This window comes from Apium graveolens, chromosome 1, assembly GCF_009905375.1.
Source record: "Apium graveolens cultivar Ventura chromosome 1, ASM990537v1, whole genome shotgun sequence".
Taxonomy (NCBI): Eukaryota; Viridiplantae; Streptophyta; class Magnoliopsida; order Apiales; family Apiaceae; genus Apium; species Apium graveolens.
In genome coordinates this window covers 15,036,401-15,053,283 of record NC_133647.1, presented here as the reverse complement: position 1 = coordinate 15,053,283, position 16,883 = coordinate 15,036,401, and the positions used below count along the sequence as shown (strand labels likewise).

The window sequence follows — 16,883 nt, the reverse complement described above, 5'->3', positions numbered from 1 at the left end:
TATATATTTAAGAAATGTTTTGTTTCGTATCGGATTTCTAAATTTGTTGGTGTGTTTGTATGATGTATTTTGTCGTAAAGATTAAATTTCAATTTTGGTGATTAGTAATATAAATTAGTGGTGGTTTGGTAATTTTGTTGATTTTTATTAACAATTAAAGTACTTGTCATATTTTGTTCGAATAAATATCTTGTGAACATCATATAATTGATAATGACATGAATCACCTAAGTGTTAAAATTGAAATTAAACAGCAAAGCTTTTGAAGAAATAATGTTACATCCCACTAGAAGTGCAGTTTGCTTGCCTTGAATTGGAATAGTTTGATGATTCTGATAAATTTTGTACAAGAATCAAGATCATGTCTAGAACGTGCCCTTTGAACATGAAAATGTACAGAAAAATCTTTACCATTTGTAAAACAAGGGATAATCAGAGTTCAATTTCACGTGCATTATGCTTAATCAATGCTCAAATACTTCAAAGTTCTCTTGGATCTTACATGCCCTTTGGAACCAGTAGTCTTCTGTACGAAGCCAGTGCAAGAATTAGCAAGCATACTGATTGTTGTCACCTCACTGTTGATAGAAGAAATTGGAGATATTTTATGTTTATATGGAGAAAGTGTGTCTGATTGAGCATCAAAGTGTACTGGCCTTGGTCTTGGAGAACTTGTCGATCTAATTTTAGCTTTTGCAGATTCAGTAGCAGCCATGTAGGTTGGAACCACCGGAGATTTCCCCCTAATAGAATTGCCATCCTCTTGAATGGACTGGTGTTTTGGATAACGAAATGGTCTTAGTATTGGCGTGATGTCTAATTCGTTGTCATTGTTGCATTGTTTCCTTGTGGTTCTTGACTTTGTCAGTCTGCTTCTTGATTCTTCTCTGCCTTTGGCTTTTGATGAGAAAACAGCAGCCACATCTTGGAGATCTTCAGTATTAGCCAGTCGGGTGTCAACCCATTGTTGTAACCAGTATCTCCATCTTCCATCAACTTTGTTAAGTTCTAGTTCAGCTGACCTCTGCAATTTAGAAGGTATCTTGTAATTTATATTTTGTTCATGTTCTCCAATAGTTATCTATGTGTTCATTCTTCTCTGTATATCGTATTTATGACACTATTGCAGTGAACAACGAGAACAAAATATGAAGTCTAAAACTTACTCTGTTGCTAAAAGAGTGCTCCTTCAATCTGTCTCTTTTAATAGCAGCCATTCTCCTGGTTGAACATAGAATATTCTCTTCTTCCTTTGTCAAAAGACCCTCGTCCTGTCTTTTCTGACTGTTAAAATCCATCTACAAATCAATTTAAGCCATTTTGAGTTATATAATTCGAACTATCAAGCACATAGGATGGAATGAGCAATCTAACACAGAGGAAGGATTAAGCGGGAAGTAGTACCTTTATGTCCTTGCCTGTAAACTCCTGTAACTCTTTGTTTCGTTGATAACAATGAGTTTTATCCGTCGTCTGGCTTCTATTTGTACAGAATTGAGACTGGATATTAACAATTGATTGCAATCGGTTGAGTGTAACAATTGCTTGGCGTCTAACAGCTCTACCTCTGACGATAGCTTGAAGCTTCACTAGTCCCTTTAATGCCTTTAGAGCCTTTCTTGCCTGAACAGTTTTATTAATTCATTAAGGAATGCATAATTTTTCATTTACTTCCCAAATTTTGTTTTTAATTTTATTCTAGCGTACGGAGTAGACTTGAAAGAGAAAATCTATAACAGTTATATTTGTACTCAACTACTTGGAATGGCTGAAGTGATATTATAAACTTCATTCAGTTTTAGGGTGTATTAAAATAGAGAATATATTTAGTTTGAATTTATATTATCAGAATTAGGGGTGCAGTCTATGATTTACTTGTAAACGGAAGAGTTCCACTCTGTAGTTTTTATGGCATTGTGTATGAAATTGGTAACTTACTAGGTAACCTCGGAAGGCTTTTTGAATTTGGATGGCAGCAAACTCTTGAATTTCCATTTCACATTGAGGCGTTGGTGGAGGAGTATCACATTCAGTATTGTTTGCACCGAACTGTCGTCGTTCCTCTTTGCTAACTTCAGGAGATCGGACAAGTACAGCAGCAGGATCAGCTGCCGATACATCAATGTAATATGCATTCTTGCTGTGAGCTAGCTCTAGTTCACTTATTACACTTTCCTGAGATAGGCGTGGAGCTGAAATCGCGGCATGAGGTTTGATAAACATTCTTCCAAACATCCATCTCCTTCTTTTCTGCATTAAACATAGTAATCAGGATTGTGTGATGTACAAATAAAGAGTAAGCTTGCCTCTTTGTGAGTAGTATTTACCTTATCTCGGTTTGAATGTGATGCTACAGAAAAGAACTTCTTCAACACACTAAGCCAGCTCTTCTTTGCCATTGCACAACCATCACTTTTCATGAAGCATACATCTCAAGGTGGTTTTCAGAAGGGTCATTAATCTGCAACTACAAAATATTAACAAAGATAATTTCACTTGTTCCCGACGTTTGCAAGTAAAGCATGACTGATCAAAGCTTCTATAACAGAAAGTCGGATGTACAACGACAAGTACTCAACTCTTATAATATCTGATAGAGCATTTACCAGAACTTTCCTATTATGTCTGTCAGAAGAATAGATGATAAAGAAGCACTGTCAACACCTAAAACCCTTCTGAAGTGCTACATTGACTTATAAAAGCCAAGTGACTGTCATTTTTTTTTCTTCTTAATATATTTGACATATTTATACATCCCAAATCAATAGTTTTCTTTTGTAAGATTATTCACATTTCTCATTGTTTACATGATCAACATGAAAGTTTGAGCATGTGGGTCTTGAGATAAATACCAGATATGAAAAGAGATGGTCCCCTAATCTTCTTTATCTGTGTGGAGGGAAAGCTCTCATGAATTATTGGAAATTTTGTGTTTTATGGGACCTCTTACATGTTCTTCTGTTTGTGATAACATGAGTGGCCGTCCAACCTATAGATAACAAGGATTTTGGACAATTGTATCTGGCAGTACAATTATCAATGATCATTGTTGGTGTACGTGTAAGTTTGATCCATCTGCAGAGTACATTCTGCAGTCTCACAAATCATTCATTTCCAGGCTACTAACACATGGACTTAATATACATGGTCATCTCCTCATTATACTTAAGTTTTCGGGATACTTGATAACGTAACATGGTTTCGGAACTCTTCGACCTACTAGTGGTCGTGTTAAGCCGGTCTTGAGCACAAGCGAGTGATGTTATCTGGGGTACCATTAAAATTTTCAGTTTTTATGTACCCATGTTAATTGAGTATGGTATTTATTCCTAACTTCAAGTATTACAACACTTACCAAGACGTGAAATCACTCTACTCTCCACTATTACAACACTTGCTAAGACGTGAAATCACTCTACTCTTCAAGTCATACGACATTGCATCCAGGTACCTATTGTAACATATAAGCCGTGAAATACATATATTAAGTTATTCTCCCACTGCTTAAGGTTTTGTGCATACACTTCATCTTCTTGTAGAACTAGAATTCACTACTGCATTTAATTGCACTTTAAACCTCAGAAGTGGATTATATCAGCCTTAAAGCTAAACTATAAACTTCCAAATCCATAATGTTAATGGTCATGTATATTGCTTTCGGGTGTTAATCCCTAATGATCGTGTGTTATATATGTCATATCTAACACACTGCTCCAGAACCCTTAAATCATTATCGAAAAAGCCCTTCTGCGGAAAATATCCATAGAAGGTTAAAAAAAAAATCCTTAGATCCAGGCTCTTGAAATATAGATCTACGCTCCTTGAATAGTATGTTAGATTAACCTTAACTGGCACATGATTGCCCGGAAACAGGACCATTATTGCTTTAATCTACCTTTGAGCTATAATGATCGAAAGATGAGCTATGATGATTGAAAGATGAGAAAACTTACTTTCTTTATCTTTCTTAAGCTAAAGAGAATCGTTAACGATAATAATTTAAGTTAAAAATATTTTTTTATATTTCTTAAGCTAAAGTGAACCGTTAACGATGATAATTTAAGTTAAAAATAAGCGAGGCACAGGGGCAACAAGCCTGTCATTAGTAAAACAACTGTTATTTGCATGTGCCAAAAAACAAGACTCTGTAATATTCATTAAAACGATTCTATAACATAAGTTCTATTATAATATATTGATGCTAACGACACTTTTTTAGACATGTTATTTCAAAATTTTACTGTATTTACTTTAAACTGTAATAAAAAGTTTAAATTTTTCGGACAATTGAAAGGCAAGGAAAACATACTTATAATAATAGATTTTCATTAATATGCATCTGTATAATATACTACAATAAAAATAAATGATTTTATAAACAAAGATACACTATGGCCACCCAAAATCAAGTGACAAAAATGACTCAGCTCATCCAGGAAGGCCACAAGATTATGACAACAGAACAATCAGTATGTATGAACCTAAATCGTGTAATAAGTAACTATATGAAATAATAATATGATGGATTAGCAAGAAAAACAGTAGGAGAAACTTTACTATACAAAATGGTACATGGTCACAATCTCCCCCTTTTCCGCCCTACCTCATTCCATCTCCCTTTCCCCATCCATTCCTATATCCCTCCAAAAAGAAAAAGAAGACGAAACCCTGGCTATTCCTATCTCTCTTCACATATCTATCTCGACATACGTCAGCGCTTGGGTAATGATCGGGAACCAACATAACTGAAGCAGAATGACCTCCCAACAACAATCGGCCTACATTTTCTTTCCTAGTCCTTTCCAAAGTAATATTGAGAATTTTTAATCTCTACCATGTCAAGGAGGAAGTGCAGCAGCAACTGTGAATGGGAAGCATTGTGCTTAGAATAGCAACTCACCATCAAAGCCTGGGGGAGACAATGGTGGCACTGCAGCTTCATGAATTGTATTGTCTACAACCTCTAGAGCCTTCCTTGCAGTTGCATGAGATTCTTTGCCTTTGCCAATTTTTCTTGTCACCGACTCCATAGCAGTACCTCTAGATGAGTTACTACTCTCAACAGATGCCAAAAACTTGTCTTTTGAGAGAGTCGACGGGGCAGATGCAATAATAGAGCTGAACACACCAGACTCCCGTAAACCTTGAACTATGACCTATAGAAACCCAAATTAAAAAATATACAATATAATAAAATACAGGAAATTCTGATACTAAAAACATCTAGAGTTTCATTGCCCACATTAACATAATCAAAAATCAGTTCTTTCATAGGTATACGATCCATTATCCTGTTTTTAGCCTAGAGCCCTAGACTAGATATAGTGCAAGATAGCAACCTACAATTTACTAGCGACAATAATAAAAAACACAATTAACTTCATTACTTCAAATAGCACCTCTTCCAGATGTATTACTTACCACGTTCACCTTACACAATTAACCAAATCATACTAGTGCTCAAGTCACCCAGATTCACCATGCTATAACAATCTTACTTGATATATAATAGCATTGCCGAGGTGATCAGGTCAAAATCAATTTCTTATTAAGATTTTTTCATGTATATTCTTTCTTTTTGCTTACCATAGGAGCATATATGCGAGTTAGAATTCCCTTTCTCATTAGTTTCAAATTAACGGTCTTGTCTGTCCATACAACATGTTCCTTGTACCTACAGACAATGAAAGTCTGTCAGGTGCACAGAAATGACATTTAAACGTTAAGAGTTAAATATGTTTCCAGGAGTACTTTCAAACAAAAATTCACAGTGAACAAATGAAGTGAAGTGTATATATACTACTTTATTGCTCATATTACCAGCTTAACATTTCATCCTCTGTCGCAGTCGAAGCAATAATAAAGGCCTGCATCATGTATCGGAATATAAGTAAACAAGTTGTATTAAACATGTAGTCGACTAAGCCATTTACATTTACTATTAGTTAAAAATATTAACACATAACTGGACTAAATAACTAGGTTAAAGGTTCAGCATAGATCACTCGCCATGTCCAATAAATCAAAGCAGTTTTGTTTTGAAGATATATGACTATGCTAGCGACTCTTAAGTCTTAACCGATACATATTACTTGCTTGAAAAAATTTGAAAATAATATCAGATATCTGAACTAAGATCTAATAATCTAAAATTTTCCAATGGCATAACCAAACCAAACAGGGTCCGGAGATGTTAGATACATGTGAAATCAATTTACTTGGGAAAGATCTAATATCAGTTTACTGATGGCGTGTCACTTCATCACATTGATTGTGTAACAAAAGGTAAACGAGAAAGCATTTACTTGTTCAAAACATATATGACATCATCAATTTAAAACTGAACAACCTGAAGATAAATTGAGAAACATATAGTTCCCGAGACTTTGGAAACGAGTCCCGGCAATGTTTTGTTAAACACTATCTTCCACATTAAGTTCAATTAAATTCGCATGTATCTGGTACTCTAATGTCAGAATTTGTAGGGGAACAATCCTTCCTGGCTCAAAGAGAGATTGTGTGTGTCTAAGTGAGTGAGGTAGAGAGCTTACAGCTCTGTCGAATTCCAACATGAAGCATCTTTTAACATCCTCCTTTGTAGGCTTACAACCACATCGATCCCTTCTAGAAGTCAAATCTGAAAATTTTGCATATGTGTAATGTAGAACAGCAGCCTCTTCTAACTTGATCTCTCTGCCAAAGGTTATATGGGTATCATTTTACTCGTTCATTAAATGATACTCCTGTTTTTTTATTTGTCACTTTGACCGTTGCACACATTTTAATGTGCTTTGACCGGCTAGTTAAAAATATAATTTTAAAATTTTTCTTTTTGTGAATTAAAATATAATTTTAAAAATTTTCTTTTTGTGAATTAAAAAAATAAGTTATCTACTTTTATATACAAAAAAGAATTTTACAAATGATAATTCTAACTAGCCGTTCAAAGCACATTGAAATGTGTGCAAAAGTCAAAGCGACAAATTAAATAAAAAAACAGAGGGAGTATTTACAGTGTACACCACAGCAGCTAGCAGAAGATATATATTAATAAAATTATCATACTTTGGGGTTTTCATGTAGTTGTGCCATCTGTGAGCACCATTGGGACGTAGATGATCCTGAATCCGAGCAACTGATTTTCCATTACCATAAGTTAAAAAGTAATTTGGATTCCCACGGGTTGATTCTTTATACAAACCGAAGTATGTATCTTTTGGAAGATGGTCATAATTCTTCTTGAACATGGATATCTGTTCATACACAGATACAACAGACAAAAGGCATTAAAATTAACACTAACTTTAAAGTTCAATCAAGTTATTGCATTTAGCAAAAAGCAACATACGTCATATCTAGTACGGCCAATAAAAGGTAAAATACAAAGTAACACATTATAGTTCCTGCAATGTAAGATGCTTAATGGTACTAACTATTTAAGAGAGCTTCACCAAAGGATATTTCAGGCCCAAGGGGCGGCACTCTTCTCCTTATATCAGTGAATCATACTCCGACAAAGCAACTATTAAGTGCTAAATATATCACACAACAAATGTATTTATTTACAAATACAGATAGAACAAAAATTCACTCAAAATTCCAGAAGAAGCTCCATGCAAGAATACAAGTTAAACATTTTAGGACAGGAGTTATGGTTTAATGGGATCACAACGATGCAATGACTGTGGTGTAGATAATACAGGTATGAAACTTTTCCATTTACCCTACACATGATAAACTGGTTCATGTTCCTTAAGATAAAGATCAATACACATAATTTTTTTACATTTAAGGGATAGTTTACGAGTTTGAGTGAGTCGCAACAAAACAACTTCAGAAACAGGATGGAATTTGAGGCTTTAATACAACTTGATCCAGGAAAGGTCACGAAAAGGACAGAAAATAGGCGAAGGATACTGAATAAGGGGTTTAAAGATTTAAGAGAGATTGTAGGTGAAAGCTCTCGAAATGACAATTAACTAGTAATTCAACATTCATAATGAGTCGAAATGATTTCAAATCAAGAACTTAACCATATAGGCATATATCAACAATTCTAAACTAGTACTACTCTAACTCAAATGTTAAAACTCAATGACTACTAAGGAAAATATTTCTATTAAATAAAAAATAATAATTTAACAATTTAACGGTATAAAATAATTAATTACAATTACTCTAATTCTAGGGTTCTCATCAGCCATGGATGTCAAGTCAATGTTGGGATGCTCAAGAAGGCGCTAGGTAGACCCCATTAACAAGGACAATTGAAAACTACGAAGCAAGGGTGCTTGGCTTACTCAACATTGTATAATAAGATATGCAAAATTAATTCAAGTAAAAACTTTAACGAATGAAAATGGTTTGATGTTAATTAGCAACAAAGAAAAGCATTATTATTTATCACTTCCTACAAATATAAATATTACAACAGCTTAATTTTTTGCATTTTAGATGACTCGGTTGCATTAGGTTCAATTCGCATATAGGTTTACTTTTTTTTTTATGAATTTTATCATACAGAACATTAAACATAAATTCATAAAACACTGTCACACAACTAACAAATTTCTGAATTTCAGAGCCGTATATGGGCCACATAGTGTTCTAGTTAACCAAGCACAGAAGTAAACACAACTCCTATTTATGCATCAACCTAAACTGTACTTCATAAACTGTATGATGTATGCATTACAGAACAAAAATTGGCACATACATTAGAAGGGTGTAAAAAGATATCAAAAAACCTCATTTGACATGTTCAGCTAAATCAAAATATGAGACACTTGCGGTCGAGGGTTTTTTCTGTTAATACACGTAGTCAAGAAAGAAAATTATGGGCAACTTCATTATATCATATAAGAACATATTAAGTGCCAATATTAGTGACTCTGAAGATAAATAAGCTAACAGTTCCATTCAATGAAGCAGCCTGTATTCTGAAAACTAGATGAAATAAAAGTTGCGACTTGAATAAACTTCACGATTGTAGCAATGAGAACATAAATTGGGCTTTGCACTGCCTTTAGATTAAGGCAAAATTTTAACTACAACCATCACAATAAATTTGACCCTGCCTGGAATTCCCCAATCTTACCAAGTAAATTTGCTGCTAATAGGCTTTAGCCTTGTGGGTACCCTTTCTTCTTTGGTAATAAGAGTTCGAGGGTTCAAATTAAAATTTTGTAATTGACTATAACTAGAAAACAATGGGCTGTTAATCTTGAACAGTTAAGCATGTTACCATATTAATCCCTAATCGAGTGCCGAGGTGGCTCTTAATTAGTCCATGTTCTTTCCTAACTATGGAGCGGTTCCTTATATATCCATATGCAGACGCATGTATCGATATGCAATCTAGAATCTACATTTCAATTTTTGTATAACATGTATCACTGTATCTACCTATCCTATTTCATCTCATTTTAAATAAATGATTCCTAGAGCAATTTCCCCTCCAATTGATTAACAAGTAGGCAGTTAGTTTATGTCAACGTTTTAGGTGTTCCTTTTACTTTCTGTTACGCCAAACTAATTTGAGTTAATATTTTTTTTAAGAACTCCTTGAAACGATCCATCACATTTTTGTTCATCCTTCATGAAAGTGTCTACGAGTGATGTGATGCTGAGCAGGAAAAAATATATCAAAACATGAAAGTTCTTTCATAAGAAATTGCTTAACATATTATGCACTCATCTGTTCAAGTGCTCAGCTAAAAAGGTATAGGAAAGGATATACAGAATTATAACGGAAAATTAGATGAGATATACCTCTGTGAAAGGATCCTTGATGTCATCTCGTTCAACGCTGCTTTCCTGAACAACAAAGTATTGATATGAGTGTGGATGTTCATAATTCTTCATTGTTTTTGATAGTTAAGGGTAAATATAACGAAAAAATAAAAGTTACAACATCTGTTATTTCTAATTACTAAGAGGAGCATATATCCAACAACTGCATACATAATTACTCACATAATTTGGAAAGACAACCATATCAACATCCCCTGGTACATCCAGCAACAATTGCCTCAAAGAATACTCCCTGGCTCCAGCTGGGTGTAACAATTCATCGGTGTCAAGATGAACTATCCAATCCATGCCAAAATTCTAAAAATCATCCATGTAAAGGGGGGTATAGGTCAAGATTACATACTTCACCCCATCATTACGGGATAGATATTAATGGACACTAACTTAATGTGCATACCCTTGCCATGACAATAGCCATCTCCATATTCAAAGATTGCTTAACAAAAAGCTCATAGTTGCATGGCTTGTAGAAGAAACTTGACAACCATGTCTCATTCCAAATTCGACTGTTTAAGTCAACAACGTAAGAGATATGCTGATTTAGTAGTCAGTACTTTGGGAAACAAATAATTAGAATACATGTATGAATAATGTGTGGTATGGAGGAACTACTGGTGTAAAAATAAATTGTTTTGGAAATATCAGTTTCATAACAATAGATAATAAAGTTTATATGTAAAGAGATTGCACAAGTCAAAAATGGGTTCTTGCTAATCCACCAAAATGTAAACACTGAAACAAAACATCAGATGAAAACTAAAATAGCACTGATTGCAAAGACAACCAGCAGCACACGAATTCAAAGGATAGATAACGTCAATAATTACTTCTATAATAGAGTGTGAAACTGGCAAACCTATTAGCTTGTTGCACTTCTAGCTCTTTGGTTCTATATATTACTTTCACCCCCTGAGAAACACATGCATGGTCATTATCAGCTGTTAGTTGTTACCATAGAGAAGAATTACCAGCTATAAAGAGGAGAACAGAGGGCTCACAGGAATCGATTCTAGAACTTTAGATACTTCTGGAGATGCAGCCTTCCCTTCAACAAAAAGGAAAAAGGTAGCAACTCCAATAACTTTATGATAAAACATCCAGGGCAAAATCTGTTCCAAGCCAGCGGATGTAGTGGTTGTGATACATATCTGCAAGAAGAAGCAATACAAGATGTCAAGATGGGGTTATAAACAAACACATCTCTCATACTGATAACAAATAATTCTATCAAGAGTATCTAATCTTGAATTTACAACATCATATAATAGTATAACACATAAATCTGTTGAGTGAAAAAGTCTGCACAAGCAAAGGGTGAAAACTGAAAATGACTTATAAAAAGCATTTTATTTACTCAATCAGGTAAAGTTGGAAATCTAAAATTTCATAGATTATGCCTGTGAGTCAAGTAAGATGCAAGGTTTACCCTCCTATACAAACAGACCCTGTTTGGGTACGCAAAAATCTAAAGGAACTTAGGTAATTGCGTGTAAAGCAAAAAAGTTGATAGGGAATACTTATTTGAACAACTTATTCTATTTTTCTAATTTTATTTGATCAAAGTTTAGTATCATCCTTTAAGTGTAAAATCTACATATTTATTTGTATACATATTTTGTTTTTCAAATTTATATAACTCATACGTTACTCATAACAATAAAATTATCAAAACAAATACTAACTTCAATTTTTCACTTCATGTCACAACTCATAAGTTAATTATTTTGTTTACTGAAACGTGCTCTAAGAATTAAATATTAAGCAGGACTCATGTGATATTTCCATAGTCAAATCCCCTAATAATGTTGAAAGTCAAGTTTTACATGATTGAAAATGGGATACATCTGCAAATTGTAGCATTAACTCTCTATAAATACTCAATAAATAGAAAAACAATTATACCTCCTATAACCCCATACTAATAAGAAAAAATCTTTATAGGGTAAAGACACCACAAGCATTCTCTCTTTATAGGGTAAAGACACCACAAGCATTCTCTATATCCCACACACATATCCTTTTCGGCGTCATAATAATCACCATTAAAACTATAGATATTTCTGCAACCATAATCTTTGTGAAGCAGAATTTATGTGGTTGATCGATTTTGGTGAATCATTTTTGCTACTTTAATTTATCATCAATTGTAGGATATGATGTATAAATTATAATTATCTGGTCGATTTATTTTTACTCCAGAGTCTCAGTAGTTAACAGAATATAACAATTAACAACTAAACATTGATATAAGTACACTAGTGAGACTCAGGGGTCCAAAAACTCAACCAGATATTAGTAAATCAAATCCTACAAATGACAATAAACTTATGTAGCATGTATGATTCGCCAAACTTTGTAAACCACAACCATTACGCTTCGACAAAGATGATGGTTGCATTAAGATCAATAATTTAATTGGAAATTCTTATGAGATTGGGAAGTGTGTGAGACAGAGACTTGAGAGAGAAGAGAGCTAAATTGAAGCTTAGGTCTTAAGATGAAAATTTTAATACATTAATTTCTCGAAATTACAGTCAAGCATAAACCAGATCATCCGCAAAACATGTGTATGCGCACTCTCGGGATATACATAAGTAAGCTTAGGTCTTATGATGGAAATTATAATAAAAAAATTTCTTGAAATTACTTCAATACAAAAATCAGATCATGCACAAACTTAAGATGAAAAATTCAATACATCAATTACTCGAAATTACTGTCACACATAAATCAGATCATCCACAAAACGTGTGTACCCCCACACTCTCGGGACATACAAACGTGAACGACAGACAGGGAGAGGGAGAGGGGGAGAGAGAGAGAGAGAGAGAGAGAGAGAGGGAGGCAGGGAGGGAGGGAGAGAGGGAGAGAGAAGGAGGGAGAGGGGAGAGAGAGAGATCACTAATAACTTAACTTGACATAAATTAGCTCTAAGATCACTAATCCAATTTTAAATTCAATCCAAATTACACACACACTATCCATCTCAATTTCACAAAACTAACTATACCAAACAGATCAGATCACTATAAAACTCACACACACAAAAACTTTCACTTCCACATAACAAAAAACACAAACCTTAGGTTTAAGATCAGCCGAATAATCAAACTTCCAATCCCGATAATACGGAAACACACCACCACTGCCACCTCCACCACGAGCAACTAAAGAACAATCAGACCCAGCCGAATGACCTAAAGTAGGAAGCGGCGAAGTAACATCCATACCAGGAAACAAATGCGACTGTTCCGGAGACCACCGACTGATCGGATCGTTGACGGCGCCGCCGCGCCATTGGAGGAGAAAAGCGAAGGTAGCAAGAGAGAGAGGGAGGAGAGTGAGAAGAAGAAGGAGTTTTGAAGTGAAAGTTGATTGGGAGGGTGAGGTTTGGGGTCTGATTGGTGCGTACAGACCCCCTGCCATTGTTGGGTAGAGAGAGAGAGAGATACAGAGAGATTTGTGTGTATAGGTTGGGGGAAAAGGAAATCTATGAGTTCGGGGATGAAATGTTTGTTTGAATGTACTGCTGTTTGTCTTGGTAGTGTTGGTGACCCAAGAATATCATTACGGAAAATAACTTGATTTATTGTCAAAATATTGAAATCTGGTTATTGTATTACTTTTCAAAATTCGAAAATATATACTTCTAAAGTTTTTATCATTAAAGATGTTCATAATTTCAGCTACTTTTTAACATAAAGAAAAATATCATTCATAATAAAAATACATTCTTGAATAGGTATAACACGAAAATAAAAAATTATTCGAAAAATATCATTCATAATAAAAATACATTCTTGAACAGGTATAACACGAAAATAAAAAATTGATTTTTGACCGATATCTATCTTTTTTTCGAGATGTCTATTTTAGATATCGGAAGGCCACTGATATCTATATCAAATTACACATAATTTTAACCTAAAAAACTGATATTTATTTTTCATTATACATCACTTTAACCTGATATCTACATAGGTGTAGAAATCAATTTTCACGCAAAAAAACTTATTTATATTTTACTCGTATACATCAATTTTTATATAATAAAAATGATGTATATTTAGTTATTACACTACTTATACAGTACAATACTCAAATTACTTTTGGGGAAAAATAATAATCAAAATTTAATCAATATTAACAAAAAAAATCAAGCATTATCATTCTCAAATTAGTGAGTAAAACCTATGTTTTAAAAATCACCGATTTTACCGATTAATCGTTTTAATATGCTCTGCCGATTCGATTTTATAATCCGATTAATCATTGCACTATTTTCTTAAATTAATATGTTTAGTATAATAAATTAATTATTTTTATATTTTATTAAACACGTCCGATTAATGCTCCAATTAATTAATCCGAGTAATCACCGATTATCCGATTTAATCACTGAAATGTTGCTCTACCAAACAATGCTGATTTCCACCTTTTAGAACAATAAGTAAAACCAATATTACTTGCATATGCCTATTCTTTCAGAACCAAATTGTCAATACATTGATCCATAAAATGTTTCCAACTTGAATTGAAACTTTTTCCTCTCCGTAAAGATGTTGATAGAGATAGGGCATCGCCGTATTCAGTCTCTTTTTCAGGGGCTCTGTAAAAGAGGGAAAAGGATTACATTATTTATCAAGTTGTCCTAGACAGTGTGAGTCTAGGTGCCTCTTGTTATTCCCTAGAAATCTAACAACAAAATTACAGAAGGGAGGTTTAATTTCTTTTGAAAAATTTAAAATCTCTTTACGAATACATATAACAGTGTTTGGATAAGTTAGGTGCGGATAATAAGTATTCAAGTATTCAAAACACAAAGTAAATAAATAAAGTTGTTTAAAAACTTTCTGGTGGATTGATATTTCAACCAGATATATATATAAATGTAGAAGATCTATGTGTTGCAAAAGCACACAGCTACTTACAAGAGTTCTTACAAACTGAACTTGAGCGTGCTAGAAGATACAATTTACAAATGCTCTCTTGTTCTTACTTGTGTTGACTTTGTCAATCAATAATTAACTTTTTGCCATACTTGGTTTATACATCACCAAGTTACATGTGTAATAATACGAAACATAAATCTATTATCTAAGTCTAGTCACATATTTCTTCATTTCTCTGTCCCATGCAAATCCAGATAGATATAGCATCTTTGAGCGTCCCTGTTTTGCATGGAAATGGAAATGTTTCTTGATCTTCATAAATCTGATTACAGGATGCCACATTCCTTTCATATACAACCAACCCATGTGACTGTCTAGTCGCTTTCTAATGCTATTTGAATCTGTTATCCGTTGATACTCAGCTTGGATTATCGTTGAGTCTCTTATGGATCATCCGCTAAAAGTGCCTTGAGTCATCCGTTGAGTGCTTTGCATTTTATCCGTTGATAGTGTTTCCTTAGCAGTTTATAATCTTTCACTTATGCAAATTTATAAGGCATCATCTATTTACAATTAGCCAACCTATTTTGCATATCTTACTAGTAGTCAACATGAATGTCTAACAATTTCTAAACCTCAAAGATATTACAACATACAGGAATGTGCTACAGGCTTATTTAAACATAAGCTACTCCATCATTTGATGGTTACAAAAATTATTTAACTTATCTACTTAGAGTATTTTGTCAAGTTATCATCAAGTATAAAACATATTCCTAACACCTCTACACTTCAGCATCCAAATTCAGTTTATCAAGTTTTAGTTGGATAATCAAACCCGGAAGCTAAAGCCACCCTTAGCTTGATTCATACCACGGAATCAATGATGAGAGCTAAGGATGTTATCTCCAAAATGCCCGTTGGAGCTGATGATGACCTTAATTTAATGATGAAACTGGAAGTGATGAAGATAGGGTAAATGAGAAAATGCAGGTCCTTCCATCACATTATATTGGATATTTTCCAATACCATTTAGCCAGGAGAACTGAATATGGAGTTTTTAACTCAGTACAAGGCAACATTTACAGAACAATCCTCATCCTTCACAACAACTCAGCTATTGGTTCTGTTTCTGCAATACAATATCAAATTTCACAAGCTTCAAATTCTACAACACAAACATGATTTTGAGAGTATGATGAATGCCATTGAGAAAATGAAAACTGAATACAATATGGAGTCGGACGATAGGCTGCCACTTCGCACAATGCCCACAGTTCACTCCAAGCTGAACAGGGAAGAGATAACTTTAAAGACATTTGGCTGAAATGGAAAATGGAATGAGACTCACGAAATTGATAATGTCAAATATGAACTAAGAAATGGGCATTCAGAAGAAAATAATGCAGAAGATTCTCATCTCTACATCTCCTATTTCATCTCTTGATAATAATAAAAAGGAGGAGAAGTTAGTAACTCAAGAAATTGAAATCGTCCCTTCATCATTAGCCACTGTCACAAGCCTTGCCTCTCCACTACAACTGCAAATTCAAGTTCTTGTGAGCAAGAAAGAGGAAATCAAGGCTATTGACAGTATATTTGAAATACTAGAGTGTATCTATGAACCACCAAGCAGAAGCCACCAGATATCCCATCATCAACCAACATTATGAAGATCATTAATCCTGACATATCTATACGCAACATAATTCAAAAATGACCTCCTTCATCTAATAATGAGTTCGTATTAGAATTCAAATCATTTGAATCTAGATCTCCTTTCAGGAAATATGAGCTCAAGGGAAAAAACCCTCAGGAAATGTTTATTTTCCTAGGCCCAGGCCCGATGAGGAGAAGAGTTTAGTTAGGCATATCAAGAAATACAAAACTGCTTCAGATCCTGTTCTAAAGCAAATAAGAGCATGCATATACAGAGTGGGAGAACAAATCTATATCTTTCGTGGTCATGAAAGTTACAGAGAGGCTAAAACTGTGAAATTAGCAAGATTTGCCCTTGAGTAGGTTGAAGGTGGAAATCAAAGTGAAATTGAGGATGTGTTCACAGGGTACCAGTTGCAGCTAGCAAAACAGATAGAGAAGGAACTGGATAAAGAATTAAAGGCTGAGGCTGATGAAGAATGGGCCAATAGGCCTAAAAGAATGAGACAAAGAAAGGT

General features: G+C 34.1%; 2 protein-coding genes across 5 annotated transcripts; both read right to left on the bottom strand.

The window, feature by feature from the left end:
• Positions 1-336: 336 nt before the first annotated feature.
• Positions 337-2,819, bottom strand: LOC141661200 (protein IQ-DOMAIN 11-like). 4 transcript variants are annotated; one of them, XM_074468189.1, is made up of 6 exons: positions 2,580-2,819; positions 2,328-2,467; positions 1,939-2,250; positions 1,405-1,623; positions 1,167-1,298; positions 337-1,024 (listed from the first exon to the last, which is right to left on the bottom strand). In XM_074468189.1, exons 2-6 carry the CDS (start codon positions 2,418-2,420, stop codon positions 461-463), a joined length of 1,320 nt encoding a protein of 439 aa, XP_074324290.1. In that variant the 5' UTR covers positions 2,421-2,467; positions 2,580-2,819; the 3' UTR covers positions 337-460. The 4 variants fall into 4 exon arrangements, with proteins under 4 accessions (XP_074324290.1, XP_074324298.1, XP_074324285.1 ...); XM_074468197.1 differs by having other exon boundaries at positions 2,328-2,461; XM_074468184.1 differs by having other exon boundaries at positions 2,607-2,819.
• Positions 2,820-4,506: 1,687 nt separating this feature from the next.
• LOC141661194 (glycosyltransferase-like KOBITO 1) lies at positions 4,507-13,378 on the bottom strand. The gene is made up of 11 exons (XM_074468179.1): positions 12,895-13,378; positions 10,812-10,961; positions 10,670-10,722; positions 10,211-10,319; positions 9,976-10,110; positions 9,772-9,816; positions 7,066-7,253; positions 6,552-6,693; positions 5,821-5,867; positions 5,587-5,674; positions 4,507-5,156 (listed from the first exon to the last, which is right to left on the bottom strand). The coding sequence occupies exons 1-11, from the start codon at positions 13,237-13,239 to the stop codon at positions 4,884-4,886; spliced, it is 1,575 nt and encodes a 524-aa protein (XP_074324280.1). The 5' UTR covers positions 13,240-13,378; the 3' UTR covers positions 4,507-4,883.
• Between the last annotated feature and the right edge of the window lie 3,505 nt (positions 13,379-16,883).

Excerpts from the sequence above, each read along its gene's own strand:
- LOC141661200 (XM_074468189.1), bottom strand. The coding sequence starts at position 2,420 with ATGAAAAGTGATGGTTGTGCAATGGCAAAGAAGAGCTGGCTTAGTGTG. Across the intron at positions 1,624-1,938 it reads AAGCCTTCCGAGGTTACCTA|GCAAGAAAGGCTCTAAAGGC; the intron begins GTAAGTTACCAA and ends AAAACTGTTCAG. Across the intron at positions 1,299-1,404 it reads TTACAGGCAAGGACATAAAG|ATGGATTTTAACAGTCAGAA; the intron begins GTACTACTTCCC and ends ATTGATTTGTAG.
- LOC141661194 (XM_074468179.1), bottom strand. The coding sequence starts at position 13,239 with ATGGCAGGGGGTCTGTACGCACCAATCAGACCCCAAACCTCACCCTCC. Across the intron at positions 6,694-7,065 it reads AACTACATGAAAACCCCAAA|AGAGATCAAGTTAGAAGAGG; the intron begins GTATGATAATTT and ends AACCTTTGGCAG. Across the intron at positions 5,868-6,551 it reads TGTTGGAATTCGACAGAGCT|GCCTTTATTATTGCTTCGAC; the intron begins GTAAGCTCTCTA and ends TACATGATGCAG.